The 25,449-nt window shown below is 35.7% G+C and overlaps 2 protein-coding genes across 3 annotated transcripts in view; one reads left to right on the plus strand and one right to left on the minus strand.

The window, feature by feature from the left end:
- The window catches only part of LOC132313299 (uncharacterized), a 32,435-nt gene extending 17,790 nt beyond the window's left edge, over positions 1-14,645 (plus strand). For both annotated transcript variants that reach the window (XM_059812010.1, XM_059812012.1), the window contains exons 10-28: positions 1,581-1,649; positions 3,425-3,538; positions 3,624-3,869; positions 7,220-7,267; positions 7,357-7,497; positions 8,796-8,957; positions 9,081-9,143; positions 9,236-9,343; positions 9,436-9,519; positions 9,600-9,647; positions 11,159-11,233; positions 11,939-12,034; positions 12,116-12,196; positions 12,283-12,354; positions 12,827-12,871; positions 12,987-13,070; positions 13,705-13,808; positions 13,929-14,149; positions 14,242-14,645. In XM_059812010.1, the coding sequence (XP_059667993.1) occupies positions 1,581-1,649; positions 3,425-3,538; positions 3,624-3,869; positions 7,220-7,267; positions 7,357-7,497; positions 8,796-8,957; positions 9,081-9,143; positions 9,236-9,343; positions 9,436-9,519; positions 9,600-9,647; positions 11,159-11,233; positions 11,939-12,034; positions 12,116-12,196; positions 12,283-12,354; positions 12,827-12,871; positions 12,987-13,070; positions 13,705-13,808; positions 13,929-14,118 (1,830 nt within the window). In that variant the 3' untranslated portion in view covers positions 14,119-14,149; positions 14,242-14,645. The remainder of the gene's footprint in view (positions 1-1,580; positions 1,650-3,424; positions 3,539-3,623; positions 3,870-7,219; positions 7,268-7,356; positions 7,498-8,795; positions 8,958-9,080; positions 9,144-9,235; positions 9,344-9,435; positions 9,520-9,599; positions 9,648-11,158; positions 11,234-11,938; positions 12,035-12,115; positions 12,197-12,282; positions 12,355-12,826; positions 12,872-12,986; positions 13,071-13,704; positions 13,809-13,928; positions 14,150-14,241) is intronic.
- A 174-nt stretch (positions 14,646-14,819) lies between these two features.
- On the minus strand, positions 14,820-21,662 carry LOC132313301 (uncharacterized). Its single transcript, XM_059812014.1, has 6 exons — positions 21,135-21,662; positions 19,589-19,717; positions 19,309-19,429; positions 19,127-19,208; positions 15,306-15,459; positions 14,820-15,204 (listed from the first exon to the last, which is right to left on the minus strand). Exons 1-6 carry the CDS (start codon positions 21,429-21,431, stop codon positions 15,070-15,072), a joined length of 918 nt encoding a protein of 305 aa, XP_059667997.1. The 5' UTR covers positions 21,432-21,662; the 3' UTR covers positions 14,820-15,069.
- Between the last annotated feature and the right edge of the window lie 3,787 nt (positions 21,663-25,449).

Raw genomic sequence — 25,449 nt, forward strand, 5'->3', positions numbered from 1 at the left:
ATGATTTCTTTGATTTCTTATGTTTGTATACCAATGTTTGGAAAAATTCTCATGAATACCTGGTTAATCACAGAGAGGGGAAGAGACACAGATACATTTATAGATGTGTATATATATACCAAATTGTCCAATACATGAGCAAGATATATAACATATAGGCACAGAGAGAGGAGATGCAGACTTGGTCCAGGACGTGAATATATATATATATATATATATATATATATACAGAGAGTGAGAGAGATGTAACCCTAAACGCAGCGTGTAACCACAACCACAACCCCAATTACTATTGACACCAACACATTTTATCGCAATCGCGGGAACTGCTATGCTTGACTAAAGCTCGCCGGAAATGGGTTCACTTGAACTGAACTGGAACACACCAAAAGTGGTTCACCTGAACACCGATTTAAAAAATCCCACCTTGATCATGACTGTATCGAGCATGAAAAGGTACACGGGCCGTGACATGTAGGAGTAAAGGTGCCGAGGTTGTTGGGGTTCAGGAACAGAACATATATATGTGTGTATTTGTGTGTGTATATATGCGTGAGGTAGCGGTGATGGTTGTGGCAGGAGGGGAGTGGTGGCAGTGGGTTTGATCGTGTGTGGTTACGAATTTTTTTTGTTTTTGGGGAATGCTGTGGTTGATGAGGGTGGCGGTTGGTGGTGACAGTGGGTTTGTGGGTGTGGTTTGATGGTGTGTGATGGTGGGAGTTCTTGCTGGCGTTGCCTCTCACGGCTGAGAGAGATGGTTCAGTCGATCCAGAGAGAAGGGGTTTGGGTATTTGGCAGTGTTTGGTTGTGGATAACAAGGGTATTATTGTCCTTTAACATTTGTAAGGGTATTATTGTCCATCAATTATATATTGCAAGTCATGTGACAATCACGTGCTTTAGTACTGGTCATATTTGAACGGAAGTTGGCCGGATGGGGTAAACTGCAACAAAAATGTATAGCTTAGGGGGTTTTCTGCAACTTTTGTAATTCAGGGGGTTAATTGCAGATACCCCAATAGTTCAGGGTTTTTTTTTGCATTTTACCCTTTAAATTATGAAAATTCTTTATTCATGATATGATAAATAAATATATATATAGGTTATTGTACTTTCATTTCTACCTGTTCGATGACTTTGAAATAAGTAGCTGCAGAACTTCAACTCTTAAGATTATTCTGGACCTACTAAAGACCACTTAAAATGCTCAATGTCATTGTCAGATTAAGAATTTTCTGCATCCTACAAACATTGGTACGTTAAAAGCGCAAGGACTTCACTCCAATGCACTTATTCTCCTGCAACTGCACCTGTGTCCAACCCTTCTTTCTTTGCTTGCTTTTGATTTTATGCATAATTGCATTTTCACTCTATTTGTCCTTTTTTTTGGTTCAATTTCTTGTTTATAACATTGTTATCTGTATATTGTCTCGTCTTTAAAGGGTATCAAGTGAGCTTCATAAACGAAATCCTGCGGGCGTATGACTTTATCCTATGCACTCAGCTCCAGTCATTAATAATAGGATTATTTTGGTAAGATATATGTCTTATGCAATTCTAATACTTTTTCTATAATGCAGTTTCCCTTGGAGTTAGACCCATGGAAATTACTACAAAAGCATATATTGTCGGATTATGTGAGTCACGAGGTGAGTGAATGCTGAGTTAAAATTATGTTTAGATATGGTTCTATTTGTTTGCTGCTTACTAGTACCTCTTTTAGCATGGGTTTGGGTACTACCGAAATTCCACTAAACTGCTAAATGCATCAAATCATAAAATTATATGAAGTGCAGAGTAATTTGATCAGCTTGTCTTTTCTTGCTCAGTTACTTGTTTTACTACTGCCACATGTACATATATTCATTTGGCTTTTTGAGATGGAACTTTATGCATATTAGATTTTTGAGAGGGAATTGTTTAGTAGAACTGTAGAAGTGACAGGTTCAAACTATTAGAGGAATGCCTTCTTGGCTACCTTGCTAAAATATACTGCATGAGACGTGCTTAATATATCAAGGAACCTCTACCACATTTTTATCAGAACCTATTTTGAAGTGCTGTTCAGCAATAGCTTGCCTTCGCATATTTTTCCCCTTCTTATTTTTTTTTTTTTTTTTTTTTGTGTGTGTGTGTGTTTTGGTTTGCGGAACACTGCTTTGGTTCAGTGTGCTGTCCTAATTGAAGCAAACAGATATGAACAGAAGTCTTCTTACAACAGTAAGAAAGACTAGAAATACTCCAATCACCATCTGAGCCCAGATTTCCCTGAAGAACTGTTTAAAATCTGATAATAACTCAAAATATATTGATTATGACTTTTAGACTGGCTTTTAGACTTACCCAAAAAGCATTAAAGACAACTCTTACTCTTCCCATGACAGTTCAGATTTCCCATACCATAATTACTACTTAATAGACTTTGACTAAACACTTTTCAAGGTACCATTGAATGCCTCAATCTTGACTAAGGTACCATTAATGATTTGCATCACTAATATACATGATGAAACTTTTTTTACACTATCTAAATTTACAAAGACGCTTTCTTGGTCCTTTCCCTCAGAATATTGAAGGAGATAATGATGGTATTCTTTGACAGTTGTTTTACTTTAATGAATGAATTCCTGGAAAATTAATATAAATATCCTTGTTTTGCCTGTTTGCAATATAGATCTTCATTCTTGTTCAATAGACTGTAGACATCATCTTATGACCACATTCTGCAAATATTTTTGCTTATTTTGCCTTGCAATTGGATGCAAAAATAATTGGAGTGAGCTCAAATTGGTGCTATTCTTAACTGCCTAAGAAGTTGGGTTAAGGCTTTGTTGAAGTTGACTATTATTAATTACTTATTTTATTTTTTCTATAAGAAGGTGACCCCCACCCCATTTGGGGTCTAGACTATTCCCTTCAAGTAAGCCTAGGGTGGAGACTTGATGCACCCAGTAGTTGAACACGACCTCAAGGTCATGTCTAGAGGGCCTTGTGCCAACTCAGCTACCCTGTGGGGGGTTATTTTTTTTATTACTTTTGCCACCTGCTGATAATATTTGTTGTGTCGTTAATTATCTAGTAATTAACTTGTGTATGGAAGAAGTTATTTTGAAGGTCTTTAGGATGGAAAGCTAGTTATTTTGTTGGTGAAAGAAATTTTTCTAAAATATTTGTTTCGTTCTTAGGTTCTGGTGCTTTTGCGTCTCTACGTCCTCTAGATCTGATCTGATTAGGCTTTGTTGTTGTGTGTAATTTTCATTGATTCATGTTTAAATTGCCTGGGTTCTGCCCTGTCATCTTTCATAAATTTTTATTCATAAAAATTAGGGGTTACTGAGAAACAGGAAATTTGGCATTATTTATTTCCCATATTTTTGTTAAGTGAATTCCCCACACACTGACAATGATTAATGTATGTCTTCAGGGCCACGAGTTGACATTGCGTGTCCTCTACAGGTTATTTGGCGAGGCAGAAGAACGTGATTTCTTTTCTTCAAGGACTGCTACATCTGTATATGAAATGTTTCTTCTAACCGTGGTTTGTATCCATTTCCCTTTTTCCAGTTGCCTTGTACTTCTGTGAGGCAAATGTTCAGTTTTTTAATTATTATTTTTCCATGCAGGCAGAAACACTTCGAGATTCTTTTCCAGCTTCTGACAAATCTTTAAGTAGATTGCTCTCTGAAGTTCCATATCTGCCAAAGTCAATTTTAAAATTGTTAGAGTGCCTATGTTGTCCTGGAAACAGTGATAAAGATGAGAAGGAATTACACAGTGGAGATCGAGTTACTCAAGGTCTCAGCATGGTGTGGAGCCTGATACTGTTGAGGCCTTCCATTCGAAATGTCTGCTTAAAAATTGCTTTGCAGGTTTCCTTCTGTTTATCCTGAACTACCTTTCTTCTTCCCACCCCAAAAAAAAAAACTTTCTTTTCTATTACGTTATTGTTGTCTTCTTGCAAATGGTATTCGAAGCTTTCTTTTTATCGTTTCTAGACTTCCTATGATTTTTTCTTGTTTTTTTTTTTTGTGCCTCAGAACTAATTGATAGAAAATGTCCAATTGTCCAAGATACTTATTGTCTTGTGAAAAATGATCGTGGTCGAGAATTTTGGATACTGGATATGATCATGTGATTGAAACATTTCTCACTTCTTGGGTTGTAAAATAGATTTAATTGAATGGTTGAGAGTAGTACTTCTCTTATTTGCAGTGGTAGATGATGAGATATCACAGTGAGAACTGAGAATTATTTGATATGGATACGTATAAGTACGCTCTGTATACACCTATTTTGGATATAGAACTTTGCATCTCATTAGCATCCCTTAGCCTGTACACCTGATCCACCTTCTGTTTCAAGATCTGATCCTTAAAAAGCTCACAAATTTAAAGTGTATTAGAGTTTCTGAACTAAGCAAAGATCAATGAAGAGAATCATGGAGGATTGGGAGAGTGAAGAGTGGCAAGACCTAATACACATTAATGCTTGCCTGGACCCCACAGGTCAGTGTGAACTATAATAGTAGATCATAGAAGAAAATTTATGATTTATCCCTATTAAGCTTTCTTCCTATTATTCTGGAAATTCTTAGATTCAAGGAAATGATTCAGTTCTGGATCTGAATATCATAGTTCTCGAAAGTGCTACAGAAGATTCAGGAGCATCCTCAGGATTAGACATTTTTCCTCCAAGTACTTCCTGATGAGCTCTCTCAGATTCATAATTAAGCATCTCTTGTAAAATATGAGCAACACCAATTTCCATTAGAGAGATAGCATGTAGTTGCACAAAAGAAAATATGTCAATTGACAAAAAAGAAAAGATGTACAATTTATGATTTAGTTGGATCAGAAGTATCATTTCCAACAAATGATGACTCAAGATAAAATATTTATTATCAAAAAAAAAAAAAGAGAGAGACTCAAGTTAAGATAATTTTTATTATTTAAAATTGTTTTGATAAATGAGATGAATCTATTATTTCGATTTGATACTTTTGGAATTGAGTGGATTTCCATATATCATTGCTTGTTTAGACTTCATGGAAAATTCCCCACTGCTGCCTCCCTTTGGAGTTCGGGACGAAATTTGCTGGTTAGTCTTGAGCCATAGGTTTTGTCATTAACAGAAGACATTTTATGTTACATCTCAACAAGTTTCACACTCTAAACTGAAAGAAGATTTCGAAAACAGAGCAATTGACCTCGAAGGATCCAGAAAGGGATGCCTAAGCCAATGGTTCCCCTGCTTAGAACTAACATTTAAATTAAAAGAGTTGTCTTTTCAGTCTGGACTATTAGCAAGGTAGTTAGTATTTGCCATCCTGTTCATGACTCCACCAATTGTTCACTTAGTTTTGAAGTCCTGAAGAACATCAGAGGAAGGACAGAATGATACTACTGCTAAGGGCCTTAGTCAAATTCATTAACAGATTGTAACTGAGGAACATAATGGGCTTTTGTGATGATTGAAGAGAATGATTTGGTGGAATTGTTGCATTATTAGAGCTGTGGAAGAACTGACAGGGAAGTATAACTGGTGATGTTGGAGAAATATACTCCAAAATAGACGTAGTAGTCAAATGTGTGGATACCCCTTAGGTTGTGACACAAGAAGCAGAAATGAGAAATGCAATGCAAATCAGTTTTTTTTTTTTTTTTTTGATAAATTATATATGTATTAGAAAAGGCATTCAAAAAGGGGGATGCATCCCTCAAAAGCTAGGCAAGGCCAAATAGGGGAGTCCAAAAGATCAACAATTTCCTCCATGGATTTACAATTTCTCCCTAAGACCCAACAAAAAAAGGGTACTGATGATGGAAAACTTCAATGTTCCTATAGGAGTCTCCTTTCCTTTGAAGGATCTCCTGTTTTTTCCAATCCATAGACACCACCAAACACACAAGGCACAACCCTGCAAAAATCACGGACTTGGACCTCCACACTATAACCTCTCCTAGCCTCTGAATGAGTGAAAGTGGCAGCCTCGTGTGTAGAATTAATTGAAGTGGCAACCTTATGTGTTTAGGAATGCCCTAGTTAAAATATTTTCTTGGTAGCTACCAATAAGTGTTGATGGTGTTTGGACATGGACATAGCTATGAACCCAGGTTGTGGTACAAGTACAAAGCTCAATTGCTTCGCCAGCCCAATGGATTTTATTAATGAAATTTATTGGAATAAAGGCCTCTTTTTTGAAGTATTAGTTTGTCTCAATTAACATGCTTAAAATAAGGAAGAGAACACTTGAAAAAGAAACTACATTTCCCTTACTCCCTTCTTTGCATATCCATACAGAAGTCATCTACTGTGGTTTTCTATTGTAGTCCTCGAGTTGTCCAACATTGAGTAAAAATCAAATGTCCTCTATTTCATTTGGATTTATTCTTCTTTCATCTTCTGAGTATGTTTTGAGAATGTAGTGATTTAGACAAGGTTATTTACAGTTAGCTTTTGTTCTTTTACGGGCTTCGTTTTGTTCTTTTAGTGGCTCTTAAATAAATTTTCAAAACTACATTCAATAGTTACGGTTGAAGGGTGGTCTATATGTTTTTTGTCTAGATTTATTATTTTGTTTAAAGATAGAAAAGTAAATTGAAATGCCCATAAGACAAGAAAATTAAAATTAAGAAGACAGTCCTTGTTTGTGCAAAACCAAGGATGCAGTAGAATTTAGACTGATTTGAACTTGATATGAATTGTGTGATTACTTACAGAAGTGATTCTAACTCTATGACTTCACATTAGGTATTAAGTACAAGTAAAGAAATAGAAGGGGAAAACGAGATAACCAGGAGACACTGCTTCAAGATGCAGAGGTCTTGGTTTGAGACCATTCCCAAGGATTTATCTGGTAATTGCCTGATAAGGAGGATTAGTGGGGTGCTCAAAGACACTCGGTTACATACTAGTTAGCAAACGAAAAAGTTAAAGAAAGAAAGGGCTCTATATTTGGCGTGGGTGTATTGTTCCTATATATGAAGTTATCAATCAATAGTTTCAGATTCATGTTTTTAATTTTATAATTGTAATGCCATTCTTAAATTTCTTTTTGTTTTCTCTCTTGGTTTACTTCCGCATATATTTTTTTTTTAACCCTTGATCAGATCTGTAAAATTCATTATATTCCAAGTTATTTTTTGAATGGGACTGTTGTGTTGTTTCAATTTTATGTTCTGAGTTTGTTTTTGTTTTTTCCTGTTTGACTTTTGAGAAGAGTGCAGTTCATCACTTGGAGGAAGTGCGTATGAAGGCAATACGTCTGGTATCAGATGCACAACCTTTTTTTTATTTTTAGAATCAACCGTTTGTTTTATTTTTATTCATTAATCTCTGTATTGCTTTTTTTGACAGGTGGCAAACAAGCTTTATCCTTTATCTTCGATTACTGAACAAATAGAAGATTTTGCAAAGGAAATGCTGCACTCTGTAATAAACAGTGATCATTCTCTTAACAGAACTGATACTGATGGATCTAGTACTGAATTGCAAAAGGTATTGGTTTAATGTTCCTATGTTGTGAGGTTCACTTGTGGATTGTGCACTATCTTGATTTCTAACTGCTTTTAGGCTGTTTCAAAGAGAAATTTTCTTTTGCATTTTGAAATCTAAAACTTTGTCCGTGAAAGTGTCTTCTTATATATCGGTATCAGAGTGTTCACCACATGTCACTTTGTTACATTGTTTACACAGATAGTGTTTGGATATTGGATATTCAGCAGTTTCCCAACAGTGTTTCTAATAAATGTAAAAGAAACAAAACAGCTTTCATTCACTGTCAAATATTTGTTTCTTCAGTTATTCAGTTTACCGTTTCTTTGTACTCCTCAGAGTTATTGATTTTTATTCCATGACATGGTATACTATACACTTGTGTTGGAATTGAACGTTAGTTTTACCAATACAAATTATACATCTGACTTGCATCTAACACTTTAAACAATAGTTGTTTTCTTTAGCTATCATTGAATAGTAAAGGTTCTGAAAAAGATTCAAAACATTTGACTCATGCTGAAGTTGAAATTTGTTCCAAGTTCGGCATTAACATTTATTCAGGCATGTACTACTTAATAGTTGTGATCTATATCTTGAAATGTTGGCTAGCATAATCATCTATGTGTCAATAATGTCGAGGATAACGGTGATTAATTCATTTCTTCTTCTTCTTTTTTGGTCTAGAATTAGAAGATTTACCCTACATCAGCCCATCCATGGGCTGAGGGAACACCTTATTTTTTAGTGTGCCCTTGTGGGGTAATTGAACTCCAAGTCTCCTATTTAAAGAAATGCCCTTGATTTTTATCTATATAATGCTTGTGATATATCCATGATATCTGATTTTCTGGGGGTGCTTTTAGTAGTGGAAATGGCTGTTGACTTAGAAAGGTGGCCATGCCTGAAATCCGAACATGGGACAATTATATGCCACAAACATTCTTTGCTTTTGTGTTGATTTAGGGGAGAATGATAAGAAAGTTGTATTTATATTTTTTTGATAGAATTTGATGAAGTGGTAAAAATATGTATTATAGTGTGGCACTGACACAATTAAGATGTTTCGAATGCTTAAAAGTGGATTCAGTTGGAAAGTACCCCCCTTTCTTTAACTGCCTGGTGAGAGATTTCTATCCTGATTAGTTTCATGCTTTTCTCCTAGAACATTATGTATTGTAATTGGGTGATAATTAAATGATATTCATACTGTGGGATGGCTTTTGGATTTTGTAATTCTACCTTGAGTGATGTAGAAAGTGTTGGAACTTGATCCTGGCTTATCTTTGTAATATATGCAGGATCCAGATTTGGAAAAACCTTCAAATGAAAATCCATCAGTGAGTGCCATCGCCAAAGATATTTCAGCTGATACTCATCCACCAAGCACATCTGAAAGCATATCATCCTCATTGTCTGAGGCACAGCGGTGCATGTCACTATATTTTGCCCTATGTACAAAGGTGTCACTTTATCTTATTTATTATTCTTTGCTGGTGCTAGCAGTCAACTCTAAATTTGTAGTACTATATTAAAGCAACTTTTGTATTTCCTGAGCTAACTTATTGGTGTATACTGATTGACAGAAGCACACCCTTTTCCGCCAAATATTTCTTATATATAAAAGCACATCAAATTCAGTAAAGCAGGTATGTTGAATTTTTTATTTTTTAACAGTATGTAAACTTGTTATTAACAAAATTTTCACCATTTTTGTCCTTGGCTTGTCCTTATGGTGTAGGCAGTTCATGGTCAGATCCCAATACTAGTTCGTACCATTGGTACATCGTCCGAACTTCTTGGAATTATTTCAGACCCACCAACTGGAAGTGAGAACCTTCTGATGCAGGTGGTTGTTTTTCTTTTATCATTATTTTTTATTTAGTGCTTGCACAAGATGAAAGGAATAAACCCACCTTTGTTTTTGTTCTCTTGCAACAGGTTTTGCAGACACTGACAGATGGGACTATTCCTTCTGCTGAACTAATATTTACTATTAGAAAGTTATATGATACAAAACTAAAGGTAGAGTGTGTGATTTGCTTCAAATTTGATATGAAGTAAAGGCTTTTTGCTAATCTGTGTTTTCCTTTGTTTCATTTCAGGACGTAGAAATTCTAATTCCAATATTGTCATTCCTCCCAAAAGACGAGGTTTTTTTATTTTTTTAACATCTAATATGTTTAGTGTTTTCCATTTATTATATTACTATTATGTTTCTCTTGTTGACATATTCTTTATCTAATGAAGTACATATTAGTGAAAGAAACAAAGTTATATATAAAAAAATTATTATTTTAAACAATAAACTTATGTATTAGCAATACATGTCCATAGTTTTTTTTTTTTTCATTTGTAATATTGTTGGCACATTATTTTAGCTAGATTCGCCATGTTAGCCTAGGATGTCCATGTCGACACAACAGTATACGGACACTAACACAGGATATGGGTCGTACGCCCTTTCGCATTTATCTGGCACGGGTAATGAAGAAATGCTCATGGAATGGCAAACGAGAGGGCCTTCCAGAAATGCTCTAGTCTTTTTGCCTAGTTGAATGGCAAGCCTGTCATTGCATATCAACTTACTTAAGTAACCCAACAGCTAGTTTCCTGGAGGGCAATCTTGGAGCACACGTGTTAAATCTCAGGAGAGTTCGAAGTAATTTTGGCCTACCTTGGCAACTGTATGATAATTACCCAAACCTTATGATTTGTTTCGTAGGAGGGAAGGATGAGGGAAGATAGGGAGGATGGAACAAGGCTCCATTGTTTGGTAGGAGGGAGAGCTGAAGGGAAGAGAAGGATGGAGGGATGAACCATTCCTCCTGGCCCACCATTTTGCTTCCGAGAGAGAAAAATAAAAAGTTACATAAATTTGAAAAGATGTCCTTGCCCTAATTTTAATGTTTTGATTTATATATTTAAGGGTATATTAATAATAACAACATCTATTTACTTCCCTTCCATCCAACCAAACAAAAGGTGGTTAGTGTAATTTACCCTATAATTAAATTGACCCAAAATTAGACCCATGGACAAGAACTAAAGTCCACGTCCGACAACTCAGAAAACAATCTTGACTCCTAATTCGTAAAACATGCTCCATGTAAAATTCCTGATTTGCCCCCTTCCCTTGATCTGCATCACATTTGTTGTAAACTTTGCAAGGACTATGTACTTTAAAAAGAAAAAGCTCCTATCATTGTTAGAGTTTCAACTCTTTTATTGGCTAGTTCCAAGTGCTCCCATTCCAGATCATGTGGACCTCCACCTGCATTTACTCTCTCTCTCTCTCTCTCTCTCTCTCTCTGTGTGCGCGCGCGCGCGCGTGCTCACATGTTTACGTGCACCGTATTGTGTCCATTTGTGAATGAGCTTTCCAAAAGTCACTGTTGCAAGCAGTTATTTGTTCACTTATTATGCATTCCAATTGTCCTGTAACCACACCCCCCCACCCCCCCCCCCTCTTCCCTTTTTTTTGACAAGTCCAATTGTCCAGTCCTTTAAACTTCCCAACTCCTAAGCTTCTCTTGACTGACTACACTCTTTGTCTATCATTAATCTTATTTTCATTTTTTGCTTCTTCCTCATCTGTTTTTCATGATGAATGCTTTACTCTCCTTTATTATTATTATTATTATTGTTATTTATTTTTTTGCAGATTTTACTGATCTTTCCACATCTTGTAAACCTTCCATCAGACAAGTTCCAAGCTGCACTTACTCGTGCTTTACAGGTAGCTTTCTTTCCACAGGTCTCCTTGATCTGAGTATTGTTGAATTATTTCGAGTATTGATTAAATTTGTAATGTGACTATACAAATATTTAAAGATTGTGACACGCTCTTGCAATTGACTATGTTCTTTTCTGATTGAAAATTTCTCATGACCCCCCTCTCCCCGTACTCTGTATAAATTTCTGAGTTCTGGTGCATGGTCGTTCTCACTTGAAAAAAAAATATATTAAATAAAAAGCAAAGAAAGGCTATAAATATGCAAGCTGGTAGGAATAGAACGATTCTGATTTTACAAATTCAATTTCTATCCTTGTACTTGCATATGAATTACTTTCATCAAGCCTTCTGCTTGAATAGATTCAAATGCTATCTATATCATCAGCAGTAGTAAGAGTGTATCAATTACTGTAATCTTGGCCTTCTTAGAATGAATGTTTCGAACTGTCCCGAAATGTCTATGTTACATGCATAATGTATCACCTCCACTTGATTTCATGCAGGGCTTTATTTTTATCTACATTTTCTTTATTCTTTTTTGAAGATTTTTTTTGGTTATATGTTTATTTGATAGGAGTATTCTTTTGCTCCTAACTCACATTTTTATTTTGTAAACTTTGAGGTTTCCACCTTTTTAAGTTCCCTAATATTTTTGTATTGTACTCTAACCACATTCTGGTAACATTTACCAAAAAAATTATTACCCAGGGATCAACTCATTCTGGTCCAGTGCTCACTCCCACTGAAGTACTAATTGCCATCCATGGGATTGACCCTGACAGAGATGGAATCCCCCTAAAGAAGGTATGTTTTTTCCTCTGTTAGATTTTCCTTTTCCATTCTGCACCAAGTGGCGTGAATTAAAGAATTTTTTCCTTCGAGCAGGTTACGGATGCATGTAATGCTTGTTTTGAACAACGGCAAATATTCACCCAACAAGTTCTAGCGAAGGTCTTGAATCAACTGGTCTGTAGCATTAGCAACTTGTTAACTTTATGCAACAAGATTTTGTCACTTTCTCAATTCACAAATGACCAGAATTCTCTCTGCAGGTTGAGCAGATTCCTCTTCCTTTACTGTTCATGCGTACAGTATTACAGGCTATAGGAGCTTTTCCAGCCCTGGTAAGAAATCAAATAGTTGATCTTTTGTTTCCTCTTGATAAAGATATAGCCATTTGGTAATTGTTTGAACTTATGGGTATATGAAATCGTATGTGGTCTGGTGTTGCTGAGTTTTTAATTTTCTTTTTACATGTAAATAAGCAATTGCTAAAAAGCATATGCAAAAAACAAAACAGTTGGATTGTTACAATTTCGTTGTATCTTTGTACATAAGATGCTGACAACTTTGACCTCAACCAAGCATTGAGCTGTTGACGAAATTTTTAAGTGGAATTTGAATGCGCAGCCAGAAACCAGCCTTGGCTCCACCTGCAATTTAGCATTTGGCTTTGGTCCTTATTACCCCTATTGGATTGAAAATTTCTTCATTGATCTATTAGATGATGGGAAATTAAGTCTTTCCCCCTATCAATATCATATTTTTCAGTTGTATTTCAAATTCTGAAGAGTTGACTTGGTCACTATGTTGCAGGTGGACTTCATAATGGAGATTCTCTCTCGGCTTGTTAGCAAGCAGGTGCATATTTAAATACAAGTACATTAATTGCAAGTTATTTCTTAGTTCATACTTAGTAACTGATTTAACATACTTACCGGGGAAAAAAAAACACTGATTTAACATGCTGCTGCAGATATGGAAATACCCAAAGTTGTGGGTAGGATTCTTGAAGTGTGTTCTCTTAACGAAGCCTCAGTCTTTCAGTGTGTTGCTTCAGGTATTTCTTATTCCTTGCCAACGTTTTAGAAGTTAATATTTCGTGGCATTTTGGCCCATTCATCAGTTGGCAGTGTTTAGACAGTACTGAGAAAGTATATGGAAAGCCTTGTCCCAGGAGAATTAGTTGAAGCATCCCCTGCTTGGACTCGTGGTAGGGTCATTACTTGGGGAATTTAACCAGAGGGTGTTGGGACGGGTGGACTAGATATGGACCTAATACTAGCATTATTTACACCAATTGGCTGTTCTCAGAATTCGCACTTGCATTCCCACGCTCCCTGGCATTGCACTAAACAATGGCTCCTAGCTTGGACTTGTAGTGTCAGGAGAAAATCTCTCTTCTCAATGATCACCTTCCTGTTTGTCACCCAAAATTGTGTATAAAGATTGTAGGCTCCACAGATTATGTTCAACATCTCGTACATATTTTTGTTTACTTTTGCTCTTCCTTTGTTGCTTCAAGTGCTTTGTCGATGAGTTGATTTTACGTATTTTTGTTTACTTTTGCTCTTCCTATGTTGCTTCAAGCGCGTTGCAGCAAAGCACTTATAATTTCAATGGGTTGACTGCGACTCTAATGAGAAAGTTATGTTTTTTCAATCTGTTTCTGACACTGTGTTCTTGTCTTTCAGTTGCCTCCAGCACAGCTTGAAAATGCATTGAACAGAACAGCAGCACTGAAGGCTCCTTTAATTGCTCATGCTAACCAGCCAAACATACGATCTTCTCTTCCAAGGTTCAGTAAAAAACTCAGCTTTCATGCACAAGAAGATTGAATCGGTCTGCATCACTTCATTTTCAAACAGCTTCTTGAGCATTTCTGATTCAGTAATCGGATTGGATGTTCCATTTTCAGGTCTGTGTTGGTGGTTCTTGGAATTGTGTTGGATTCTCAGAGTTCAAGTCAGGCACAAGCAACTCAGACTCAGACGCAAACATCTCAGACACAGACGCAAACAACTCAGACACACACACAAACTCAAACAGGAGACACGGGCAATTCAGATAAGGAGGCGGCAACCAAAGAATCATCTACTGCCAGCTAAGTTGAGGAGTTGAGATGCATCTGCTTGCTTGGTAATATCATTAATTCCCTTTACTCTACAAAAACTTGTGTTACTGATTGAAGAGACAATGGTGATTTTTTTGCTTCTGTTTCATTTTGTAAGATGAATACACACTTCCAAATTGAAATTGCTGAGCCAGCTGAAGGGCTTTGTTGCTGAGCATTTGGCTCAGCTACGCTCCAAACAGAGAGTTTCCCCCACAATGCATCACTTAGATGACGGGGTGTAAGAAAAGAAGCCACCTGTTGTACAACTGGCATGAGGGAATAATCCTGCCCTTATTAAAAGTTGCTGCTCATTCTGGGAATACACCAACTGGAGTAGTTCAGCAGGAGTCTCACAGTTACTAGAATTTTGTAACATGATGGTTGGAGTTTTTGCTACTAGTACATGTGCTGTGTAACTTATAATATATAGGATCGGTTCTGTTGTATTGTACAGTTTAATGAGAAAAGCAATAATAACGGCGACAGCCTAGCTAGAATTTGCTGATCCTTTATGCATAATTGATGTCATTTTTTTTTAAAATATATATCAATTGGGTACCCTGTTGACAATTTTAGTTAACAGCAGTAGTTGGGTCACAAAGGGAAATTCCAAGATTTCCGTTTGGATTCACTGGTTGAACAACTTGAGCAGCTTGTGTGGGGTGAGAAAATAAACATTTCTGGGTACCAGAATTACACCGGGGATTCTGAGACTACTCATATTTATAAACCTTAATAATTCTTGACAAATATTGCCAATTTTTTATAAAATAATTTGCTATGGCCTAATCAGGGAAGAATGAATTACAAACGAACTGGAGTGAAAATGGACGTCTTTAATAAATGTAGCTATTGGTTTAGCAGGAGCTGCAGAAGCAACTTTAGCAACATCACACATTCACACGGCGCGTACCAGCTCAAGTGACTTGGGAAGATTCTCATCTTATGCTGTCAAAAAGTGTGTAGAAATTCCATGCGTTTGAAACCATTCTTGCATGTGGTACTTTTCAGAAAGTACAGACCTGACATCTTTCTGCACACACAGGTTCTTGAGGAGTGGAAGGATGACATCTAAAAGCTATGCAAACCATGACACGGCCCAAAAACAATGAAAGTATGATTTAGTAAAAATCATGTACTCATGTGAACTGTTTCCCTTCATTGGAAATAATCTTATACCTGTTCATCGTGTGGTTGTCGAGCAGAGAATGGAACACATGGTATTCCATTTGATGGTTGCAACAAAAAACTGAATGGATTGTTATCAACAATAACTATTCGACCAAGATTCTTTGATAAACAAGACAGATCCTTGACATTTTCTCGAAATTCCCTATGATTCACAAAATGGGAAAGAATTATCAGTGCAAGTTAATCTTGATAAATCTTCTAACATGTATGAGTAATTTACGTTATTGTCAAACCTTAATATCAGGTTACATTCTACATGCATGCGTGCACACAAATGAACGAGTGCATATGATACTAAAACAAAAGCACCCACATGCACGGAGGTGACGAGCATAGATATTCTAAAACTTAGCCCCAATAATTGTGAATACAAACAATATACCATCCAGATACCGTGGTATAAACACATAATGAAGCTATAAAAATAGCAATACTGAGCAAACTAGAGCTCTGTAACATGCCAAGGCTCCAATATGATATATTTAAGGAAAATGATAAACATCATGATGAAATAAATTTCGTGATACTTATCATGAAAAACGTGGCAACAGCCTTGTTAGTCAAGTCTCTTTTTTTTCTTAGTTAAGTCTCTTATTTTTTTCTTTTTCAATTTCCTTCTCGAAGATTAAAATTATTAGGAAACTTACCATTCGGTTCTACGACCTCTTCCTTCCCCGTCTATTTCATATTGGTGAATTCCAGCGAGTCATCCGATGGTCAACGGTGACAATCACCCCAAATTTTCTCCATTTCTATTTAAATTAAACTAGGAATACTAATGGTGCCCATACCCAAAAATCTTTGGAGGTTCTCTTAGCGCTGGGGGTATTCGGCCAGGAAAGGCTAAGGAAGATTTCCATAGCAATAGTGCAAAATTTGCCCAAAGAGTTGAATGATCATTTGTTAAAGAACCACCGTAATCACAATTTATGAATTTTTGAAATGGACACCAAACCAAGAACTGAACAAAGACATATATTTACAGAAATTTCCAATTTTGTTAACAATGGTTGAGAGTTTATTCAAGCAATCCTTGGATAGTGATTAGGTGTGGTGAGAAGACCAACATATTGGCAGAACAACCTTAGTTGTTGTGGCTGGAGTCTATGGAAATTTTTGGGTTATGGGCACCATTAGTAGTCCAGGTTTAATCTAAATTGAATTAGAAGAAAATCTAGGGTGATTGTCACCGTCAACCATCAGATCACTCGACGGAATTCACCACCATAAAAATAGATAAGGAAGAGGGTGGATGACTCGCCGGAATTCACCAATATGAAAAAGATGGGGAAGGAAGAGGTTGTGGAATCGAATGGTAAGTTTCCTAATAATTTTTATCTTCAAGAAGGAAATTGAAAACGTAAAAGAAAAAGAAAAAATAAGAGAAGAGGCTGTTGCACGTTTTTCATGATAAAAATCATGAAATCTATTTCATGATGTTTATCATTTTCCATTAAATTGACTCTATGCAATCTTCACTAATTTTACACTCTTGACCAAAAGCAATAATCAGCTTAAGAACTCTTGTTTGGTGGATATTACTCATCCAATGGGCCCCATATCTATGTTTCCTACATTAGATTAGAACGTATTGTGTTTTCCTCTATTCCTGTTAAAGTAAAGCATTTGCCACCACCGTAGTGATGAACCACTAGCCTTCGTGTGAAGTATACATGCCAGTTGCACTCAAACGGTAGAACCCATCCCACCTTGTCAGTATATAAAAGAATTTAAAAGAGAAAAGGACAAAAAAAAAAAATCATTTTTTCATTTTTTTTTCAAATAATCAACCAAAGCATTCACACAAGGGAATTTCCCTCCTGAATACCTAGAGGACAATGAATAAAATACAATGGTTTCAACTTAAATGCTGGTAAATCCACATCTTCAAAAGATCTTCTATTCCCATCCCTCCAAGTGCGCCAAAACAAACTTAAAGGAGACATATTTACAAAAGGAACCCTTGCTACCAAATGAACATCCCCTAGACAATAACAAATCAAAAGTCTGCTCACCATCTCAGGCTAGACCCACTAAACCCCAAAGAGGGGGGGAAACAACTCCAAATGTCCCTTGTAACGGAGCAATGCAAGAGAAGATGATTTGACTGTTTCTTTGACCCTCCAATACATACAACTCTCATCCCTGTTCCATCTCTCCTCCTTGTGTCCAACTCCCTTATGTCCTCAACACCCTTGCCTTACGAATTTAACCATTGCCGAAGAATTCCATACTAGAGATCCTCAATCAACTTGATCTTACTAGAGAGAAAATAATGTAGAAAGCAAAACATTATATCCATTCCACCAATTCCTAACCCCACCGATAAAACCCTCATCCTTCAGCCACATATTCTCAAACCGGAACATCCCTTTTCCCCTTGGCAATATCTCACAATCCAATATGTCTTGGAAGTGATACGCATAAGCCAAGGCAAGAGAGATTGAGTAGCATCTGAGAAGTGCTTCGCGCAGTCAGGAAATAAGAAACCTGGCTACTTTGGGATTGACTAATATCAATCTTGCTAATCCAAGTGTATTTGTCACCCGTAGAGGAAGGTCAACTAACCATGAGAATTAATGAACTAGCAAAATTGTTTCGGGAGGCATAAAAAAGACTGAGCAACCCACTCTCATATGGAAAGCTCAAAACATTAAAATCTCCCACCCTCCATCAACACACCATGGGCAGCCTCATATACAAAAATAATAATAATAGCTGCCAACTTGAACAACAAGCCCTCTCTCTCCAAATAACACACCAAGTTACCTCCCCCCCACCACCCCCCCCCCCCCCCCCCCCCCCCCGCGCCTCCTCTTCTTCTTCTCCAAAGAATGGCCAATGAAAACCATCTCCTTTTTTACGATGCCTTTAACCCACAAAACCCAAACAACCTCAGCACGCAACAACAAGAAGAGAAAGTGATCTACAAAATTACCACCTCATACACCCTCACCACATCCTTGGCCAATTTCTTAGTCTCTTGAAGTCAAACTACATTAGCTTTCCACTCCTTGAACACCAATTTCATCGCTGAACTCTTTTCCGTAGCATTCAACCCTGGGATATTCCAAGATAAAATCTCATCTTCATTGGGAAACCAATGATGCCCACACCCCCTTCGTACCAGTCCCCTACTTCCCTGCCTTTTCTCCTTCCCCCATCATAATCAATAGAGCTGACCAGATTTCTAGCTTCTCTTCCTTTTTGACGTTGATACTAACTTAGGTAAAATACAAGTCATACACAAATAATTCAACCCTTGCGGAAAAAAAATAAAAATAAAATCAGCACTCTTAACGAGTGCTATGGTCGATTTTCCTTTTTAAATAACTAATGGTAGTAAAATCTTAATTGTAGTGGTAATAAATTATATAAATAATTGAACGCGCCTCTATGTATTGTCTAAGCATTTTAGCTATGCATCAATTGGTACACAAGTTGATATAAGTAACAAGTTATCAACAATAGGTATCACAATATGTCTAAATATTTTCAGTGATCAAGACAACCAATATTTGTATTAGACTATCCGATACTGTAGACAGTAGCACCATGCCTAATAATATATAAAATAGGTCAAAAAATAAAAATATAACTGATTCTTAGAATAGCTTTCTCCTTCATGAGCAAAATTTTTGTCCAAGTTCCCCGCATTAAATTTGTATCAAATACACTTAATACATATATATTTATATATAAAACCAATCACATTCAAAGAATAGTTATGGTTGCACAATGCATAGCAATATCATATGAATTTGATTGTCAAAGAACAATAATTACTGTTATTTAGAAGAAATACTTACGTGCTGACTGTTGAAGGCCGATAAAGACGAAAGGCAAACCGCCTTTCCACATCTATTTTATCAACAAGTGGTCTAGCATAATCTGTGTCATCCCAAAGAAAATAAGTTACAAACAGGTAGGTAGGTAAGTAGAGAGAGAGATTATAATAAAGATCATGGGACTGGTGATATAGCGAGCATACCTTCAAGACCAGCTGTGAACAAAATAAGGTCAGCGAATTCACCAATCTGTTTTAAGAACTCGTGCAAACCTGGTCGCTCAAAGACAGTCACATAACTGACCTTACGTTTACCTTCACATTCCTTCAACACGGTAAGATAATCCAAATTATACATTTATTAAATAAGCAATGATTAAATACAACATGTCTCCCAGTTGTTGCCTGGTTCGGCGTTTTAAAGCTTGAACATTTGTTTCATTTGTGCGGGTTCAGCAAGGGCAAGAACAAGCAAAAGACTAACCTTGTCTGAAGATACACATTCCAACTCAAAACACTTTAACCCAGCTTCTATTGCTTGAGTACGAACAATGGCAGGTAAGCTAGATGTTTCATATGCACATACTAGGGTTTCATCTAAGTCAAGAACTACCTGCATGGCAAAGTCAGAATCAAGCTATGGTTCTGGTAATATGGCAGGCTGTTACCACAAGAAGGATTTTTGCATTCAATATATGATTTATCTTTCCTTAATTTGGTTAAACTTAGGCATACACATGAATCTGGATATAAGCAGAACCACAGTAAAATATATCATACTGGGATACCAAAAGCTCTGGATAATACCCACATCACAATTTACTAACCAAGCTACCAAGTCAACCTAACAAATGTTTTACATAAATAAAATAACAAATCATCATGATTTTCCTCTTATGAAGTCCAAAAGAATTTCATAGAAGGTAAAATTTATAAAAGATCCCATCAACTGTGAACTGAAGCATCAGTTTTTAATCATCATGGCTTAGAGTTATCATAAGATAGCCTTGAACTTGAAGTTCAGCTCATAGCGACAAAAGAAGAGTTACACTTACGTTGGCGCCAATTTGGTCCTACTCATGAAGAGGACTGGGTAGATTGGACACTAACTTTACTTGTGGCATTAATCTTGAATACAGTGATTCCTTTAAGACTCAAACCATGTTGTGAAGCTTGATAGCATGAATTTTTTCAAATTTTTACCATTGAACCTAGCAATGCCCCTTTAAGCACAATGGAGGTAAAGTCCATGAGCTAAATATGATATATAACATGCGCATATTAGGTCCACGTGGCCACTATAAAATAGATTCTATAGAGGATGGTCACTAAGTGAGAGTCCGCTAACTCCATAATTTCCAATTTCCGTATTAATTATTTAATTTATAGAGTATCTACATTAATTCACTGTTTACTTACCCATTCAGACATTTTCATAGAATATTGTTAAAAACCATGTATCCAAAAAGTTTAAGCTTTTACAAAGACTATAACTCAAGTAGTTATGTACTCTACCATGCCTTCTCATGTGTGATCAGATTTTGATCCAAGACGTGTAACAATCACAATATTTCAAAGTGATGGTGAGGTTTGAATTTAGGACCCTACCTGTTGTGGTACCATATTAAGCACCATCAATTCTAAACATCTTAAGTTGTTAGAGATCGCGTAGCTCCTGTATTAATATACTCTATTAAAAATTTAAAAAAAAATCAAAATAAAATTTGATGAGCTCCTTAAACTCTAGTTTACATTCAGTATCATGCCAAACATCAAGTCCCAAATGGGACAAATGAGTAGTCAATTTCATTTCCAGAAAAACTCACATCTACTCAAATGTTATATCGACACAAATTAATCTTAAAAACATTTATATCAAATCCTCAAGTCTAATCAATAGCCAAACAAGATGAATCTCAAAACCACAAATCCAACTTAATGTGCGATACAGAGAGAGTATAAGGACATATTGCACAAATTTCAAAATTAAAAATCAAAAAATGATCATCAATTCATCACCAAGTCCATACCGTTAGCTTCTCAATGTGCTGATCATCGCCACCGCCACCGCCACCACCATCATCGCAGACGTTATCGACGCTAACGTCCGCCGGTGTTAGGGGAATTTCAACGCAAGGCAAGGGCTTGAAGGAAGGAGAAGAAGATGAGAGAAGAGAGTGCCGAAGGCCTATGTAAGAGAGAATCTGAGCCAGGGAAGGCGTGAACCTCACGATCTGATGGCAGATTTGGAAGAAAAACGACAGCCAATTCATCAGAGCTCTCCATACTTGCAGAGGCCGAGGCACATACACCTCCGCCTGCGCCATACGGAGAGAGAAAATCTATATTTGTGTATGTGTATGTGTGACTATATATATAGAGAGAGAGAGAGCTGATTATGGTGGTGGCTCTGCCATACAGAGAGCGTTCATCCATTTTTATTTCATGTTCAGACAGGTAAGAAAATGAAATGGAATCTATAAAATATATGTTTATATAGGGATTAGATTTGGTGTTCCTGCAATGAATTTTATACTGGTGCTGGATGCGATGGTAGATACCAAAATGAATAGTCGGGGTCAGCATCTAATCGTATTCTGGCGTGTCACGGCTGTTAACCAATTACTCCTATTATTTAGTTTCTTTCTTACGCTAATCTATTCTTATGACCTTTAAATACACTATTAAAAACTCTCAATTGTCTTTATAAAACAATAATAATATATATAATACAGGAAGTACTTATAATGGATAATTTTAAAAACTCTTAATTTATTTTGGTATACAAAAAATTGTAATATTTGTAAGAAAATATATGACTATTTGTTGATTAAGTAAATATTAAGTGAGTCGGACATATTATGTCATTGATAAATATTTATACAATCGACATCTATCATTTTATTTTATTTTATAATAACATTTTCTTTATTTAAGTGGAACTATTTTATGTGAATGAAGTAAGTAAATTTGATGTACATATCAATTACTTGATATGCCTACTCAATTATCACATAGTAAATAATTGAATACTGCCGCATAGGAAATACTGTTGGAGTATTATATGATTTCTAATTTATTAGATATTGATTTTCTAGTTGTGTAAAAGTGGATGGTTTACATTTAATCAGACAATCAATTTCAAGAGATGCTACGGAGGATTTACACTCCTCATGATAAATATATAAATCAAACACATAATAAATAGAAGCTTAATTGTAAGTGTTAAATGTTGTTAAAAAATAAATAAAATAACAATATTTTTTTCTTAAGGTATTATATTGTCAACTACAGTAATCCTCTCTTGAAATTTTAAATTTAATACCAAATTCGTGTTCTTCTAATGAATAAAGTAAGTTCAGTATTTCTCTTCTAAATCATTTAATAACTGGTCAACAAAGATTAAGCTTTATGTAGCATTGGTGGTAAAAATATTTAATGCTCCTAAAACCAATATAATTGATTTTCCGTCCTTTTTTTTTTTTTTTTTCAATACCAATAATTATGATAATGCTCTTGGAATACTTGAACCCTTCACATAGAAAATAGTATTGCACTATTAAATACTTTCTCATTTATTAGACACTGATTTTCTAAGTGTGTAAAAGTGGATGGTTTACATTTAATCACACAATCAATTCCGACAATTTAAGCTCGAATTCATTAATTCACTAAAATACCATTCATCTATTGCGTTTGACTTTTATTTTAGAAGTAGGATTTTATACAAAATACAAGAAATGAGGAAGATTTTAATACAAAGTACAAGAAATGTTGGATTCTAATGCTACTCCTAACAAAAAGAATTGCAATGTAAATGAAAAATTAAGTAAAATGACTAAGTATCAAATTACAAAAGTATGAAATTTGTTATATGGTAGTGGATCTCTTGTGCAGATCTCTCCAACAGTACATGTTGTTCAAATTCAAACATTCAAACACTTTTTGTCTAAAGACTTCCAAATGCACGGATTTTCCGATCAATACCTTGTGTGAAATAGAACTCCTTAATGACATGACACTTCGTATATGATGAAATTAGTGAATTATTTTAAGGAAAAAGTATAATAAACCCCCCTGAACTATTGGCAAAAATGCAAAAAACCCCATGAACTACAATTTATGCAAGAAACCCCCTGAACTATGATTTTTTGTTGCAGATAGCCCAGTCCGGCAAGAATCCGTCCAAAAATGGCCGTTATTAGTGCATGTGGTTGTCACGTGCTGTACAATATAAGTTTTATAAACAATAATACCTTTGAAAACTGAAAATACTAAATTGCCCATAGTTTGATCGTTACAGCCAAATAGCCCCTTACCTTTACCCTCACCTATAAAATTCCTAAATCGTTTGAACCCTAACTCAGACTACTCTCTTGGGTCGCGATCTGTTAATCTTTATCATTCTCGGTTGGTGGTCATTTACTCTTCCCTCCCACTCTCGATTCGTGTTTGACTGAAAGGTAATCAAGTATTGTTATCTCTTTGGGTTTGTTTTTGTGTGTTTTGATATATATATACATACACACATAGATATACATATATATATACTTTTCCTTTGTTTCTTTGGGTTTGTTTTTGTGTGCTTTCACCTTATTTCTAGGGTTCTTTGTTTATTATTAATCACAAATAGTTTGCCCCTTTTATTTATTTTTATTTTATTTTTTTATTTTTTTGTCTCAGTTTTCATAAATTTTTGAAGGTTTTTGTAATGGACATTACTGAGCTTTGAAGGGTTCAGTTTGTGAATAAGAAGTGTTGGTGTGGCATAAGAGTTGTTTTATGCATTTCTGAATCCGACAACAATCCTGGGAGACTGTATTACAAGTGCAATAGAAAGCATTGCAAATACTTTGAATGGGTGACTCCTGTTACTATAGTAAACCAAATTGGAGCTCATCCAGTAGCTGCACAAAATGATCATCTTCTGCCTAATGAAGTTCATCCAGTAGCTCTCAATTCCATCATTGCATTTGCAAAGTCTGTGATTGTCGGAAGCTTACTTTTGTTTGGCTGTTCTATTTTATTAGTTTTACTTATTCTTTTTGCTCTTGTTATGAAGTGAATGGCTTTGGGTGAAGTTTTTTTTTTTGGTGATTTTGGGTTATTGTATAATCTTGTGGAGGTTTGGGTAATATGGTTGTAAGTTAGTTTGTTATTGGATGGTTTAGAGGGTTGGGTTGTAGCTTCATGAATGAAATCCTCTTGTAATATTTTGACTATTGGAATGAAATGTTGTGTTTTGATTAATGAACTGGAATGGAATTGCAATGCCTTAGAACTACTTTGCATTGAAAGCAATTGGAGCTATATATCACACAAATGATGGCACTTGGAGACAATAAATAACAGAGTGCCTTACACACTGCTATGTATTGACAAAAAAATTGGAAGAAAAGAATAGCACTTGGAGACACTAAATGACATAATGCATTATTCACTGCTCTGCATTGACAAAAAAATGGCAAAAAATATATATATAAACATAACACCACATACCATAACACCACATGACAACAATCATAATTAAAGAAATGAATAAAAGTTGGAGACACTAAATGACATAGTGATTTACTCTCTGCTATACATTGACAAAAAAATGGAAAAAAATAAACATAGCACCACATGACAACAATCATAATTAAAAACATAGCACATTTCCTGAACTTAAACATTCATAACATCACCCATAGTACTTAACAACATACATTCAAATAGAAAATAGTACCAAATCCTATGTCATAGAAGTTAACAATTACAATCACCAAAAAACATAAAAGTTAAGTTCATCTTGTCAGAACAAGGCATAACTATAGCAAAACAACCTCTAACAGCAGCTTGGAGTGACAAAAAACATTTACAGCTGCAACAAGTAGGCAGAAGTGGCCATAAACAAAAATTGTAGTGGGTGGCCAGTCAACAACAAAAACCATCAACAGAAGCTACAATTAGTGTCCTTCTTCACTACTGACAAGCATATTCACTATCCATCATTGACCTGTCACTTAACCAAGCAATTAAATAAAAATCTGGAATAAGTCATTATCAAAATACATAGAACATACACTTTGTGTTTTGATTATACCTTGAAGAAGATGATGCTTGAGTTTGTGAAAGCTGAGAAAATGGTATGTTTAGAACCTAAAATGCAAATCAGTAGTAAAAGTTAGCTTATTTTAAGGTATACAGTACATGAAAATTATAAGTATAGATCACATAAGAATACCTTTTCTTGTGAAAGTACTGCAGCAGGAACTTCAAGTCCTCTTGCTCTTCCCCTTGAACCCCTTCTTGCTCTTCCTCTAACTGGCATCCCCTCAGGTCCTATTCCTCTTCCTCTTCCCA

This window comes from Cornus florida, unplaced genomic scaffold (assembly GCF_030987335.1).
Source record: "Cornus florida cultivar Cherokee Brave unplaced genomic scaffold, ASM3098733v1 CherokeeBrave_3.0.0_Hap2_Chr06, whole genome shotgun sequence".
In the NCBI taxonomy this organism is placed as follows: Eukaryota; Viridiplantae; Streptophyta; class Magnoliopsida; order Cornales; family Cornaceae; genus Cornus; species Cornus florida.

Coding starts and splice junctions, on each gene's coding strand:
- LOC132313301 (XM_059812014.1), bottom strand. CDS start 21,431: ATGGCGCAGGCGGAGGTGTATGTGCCTCGGCCTCTGCAAGTATGGAGA. Junction 15,460..19,126: donor CGGCCTTCAACAGTCAGCAC/GTAAGTATTTCT, acceptor TGTGAATCATAG/GGAATTTCGAGAAAATGTCA. Junction 15,205..15,305: donor GACAACCACACGATGAACAG/GTATAAGATTAT, acceptor TGGTTTGCATAG/CTTTTAGATGTCATCCTTCC.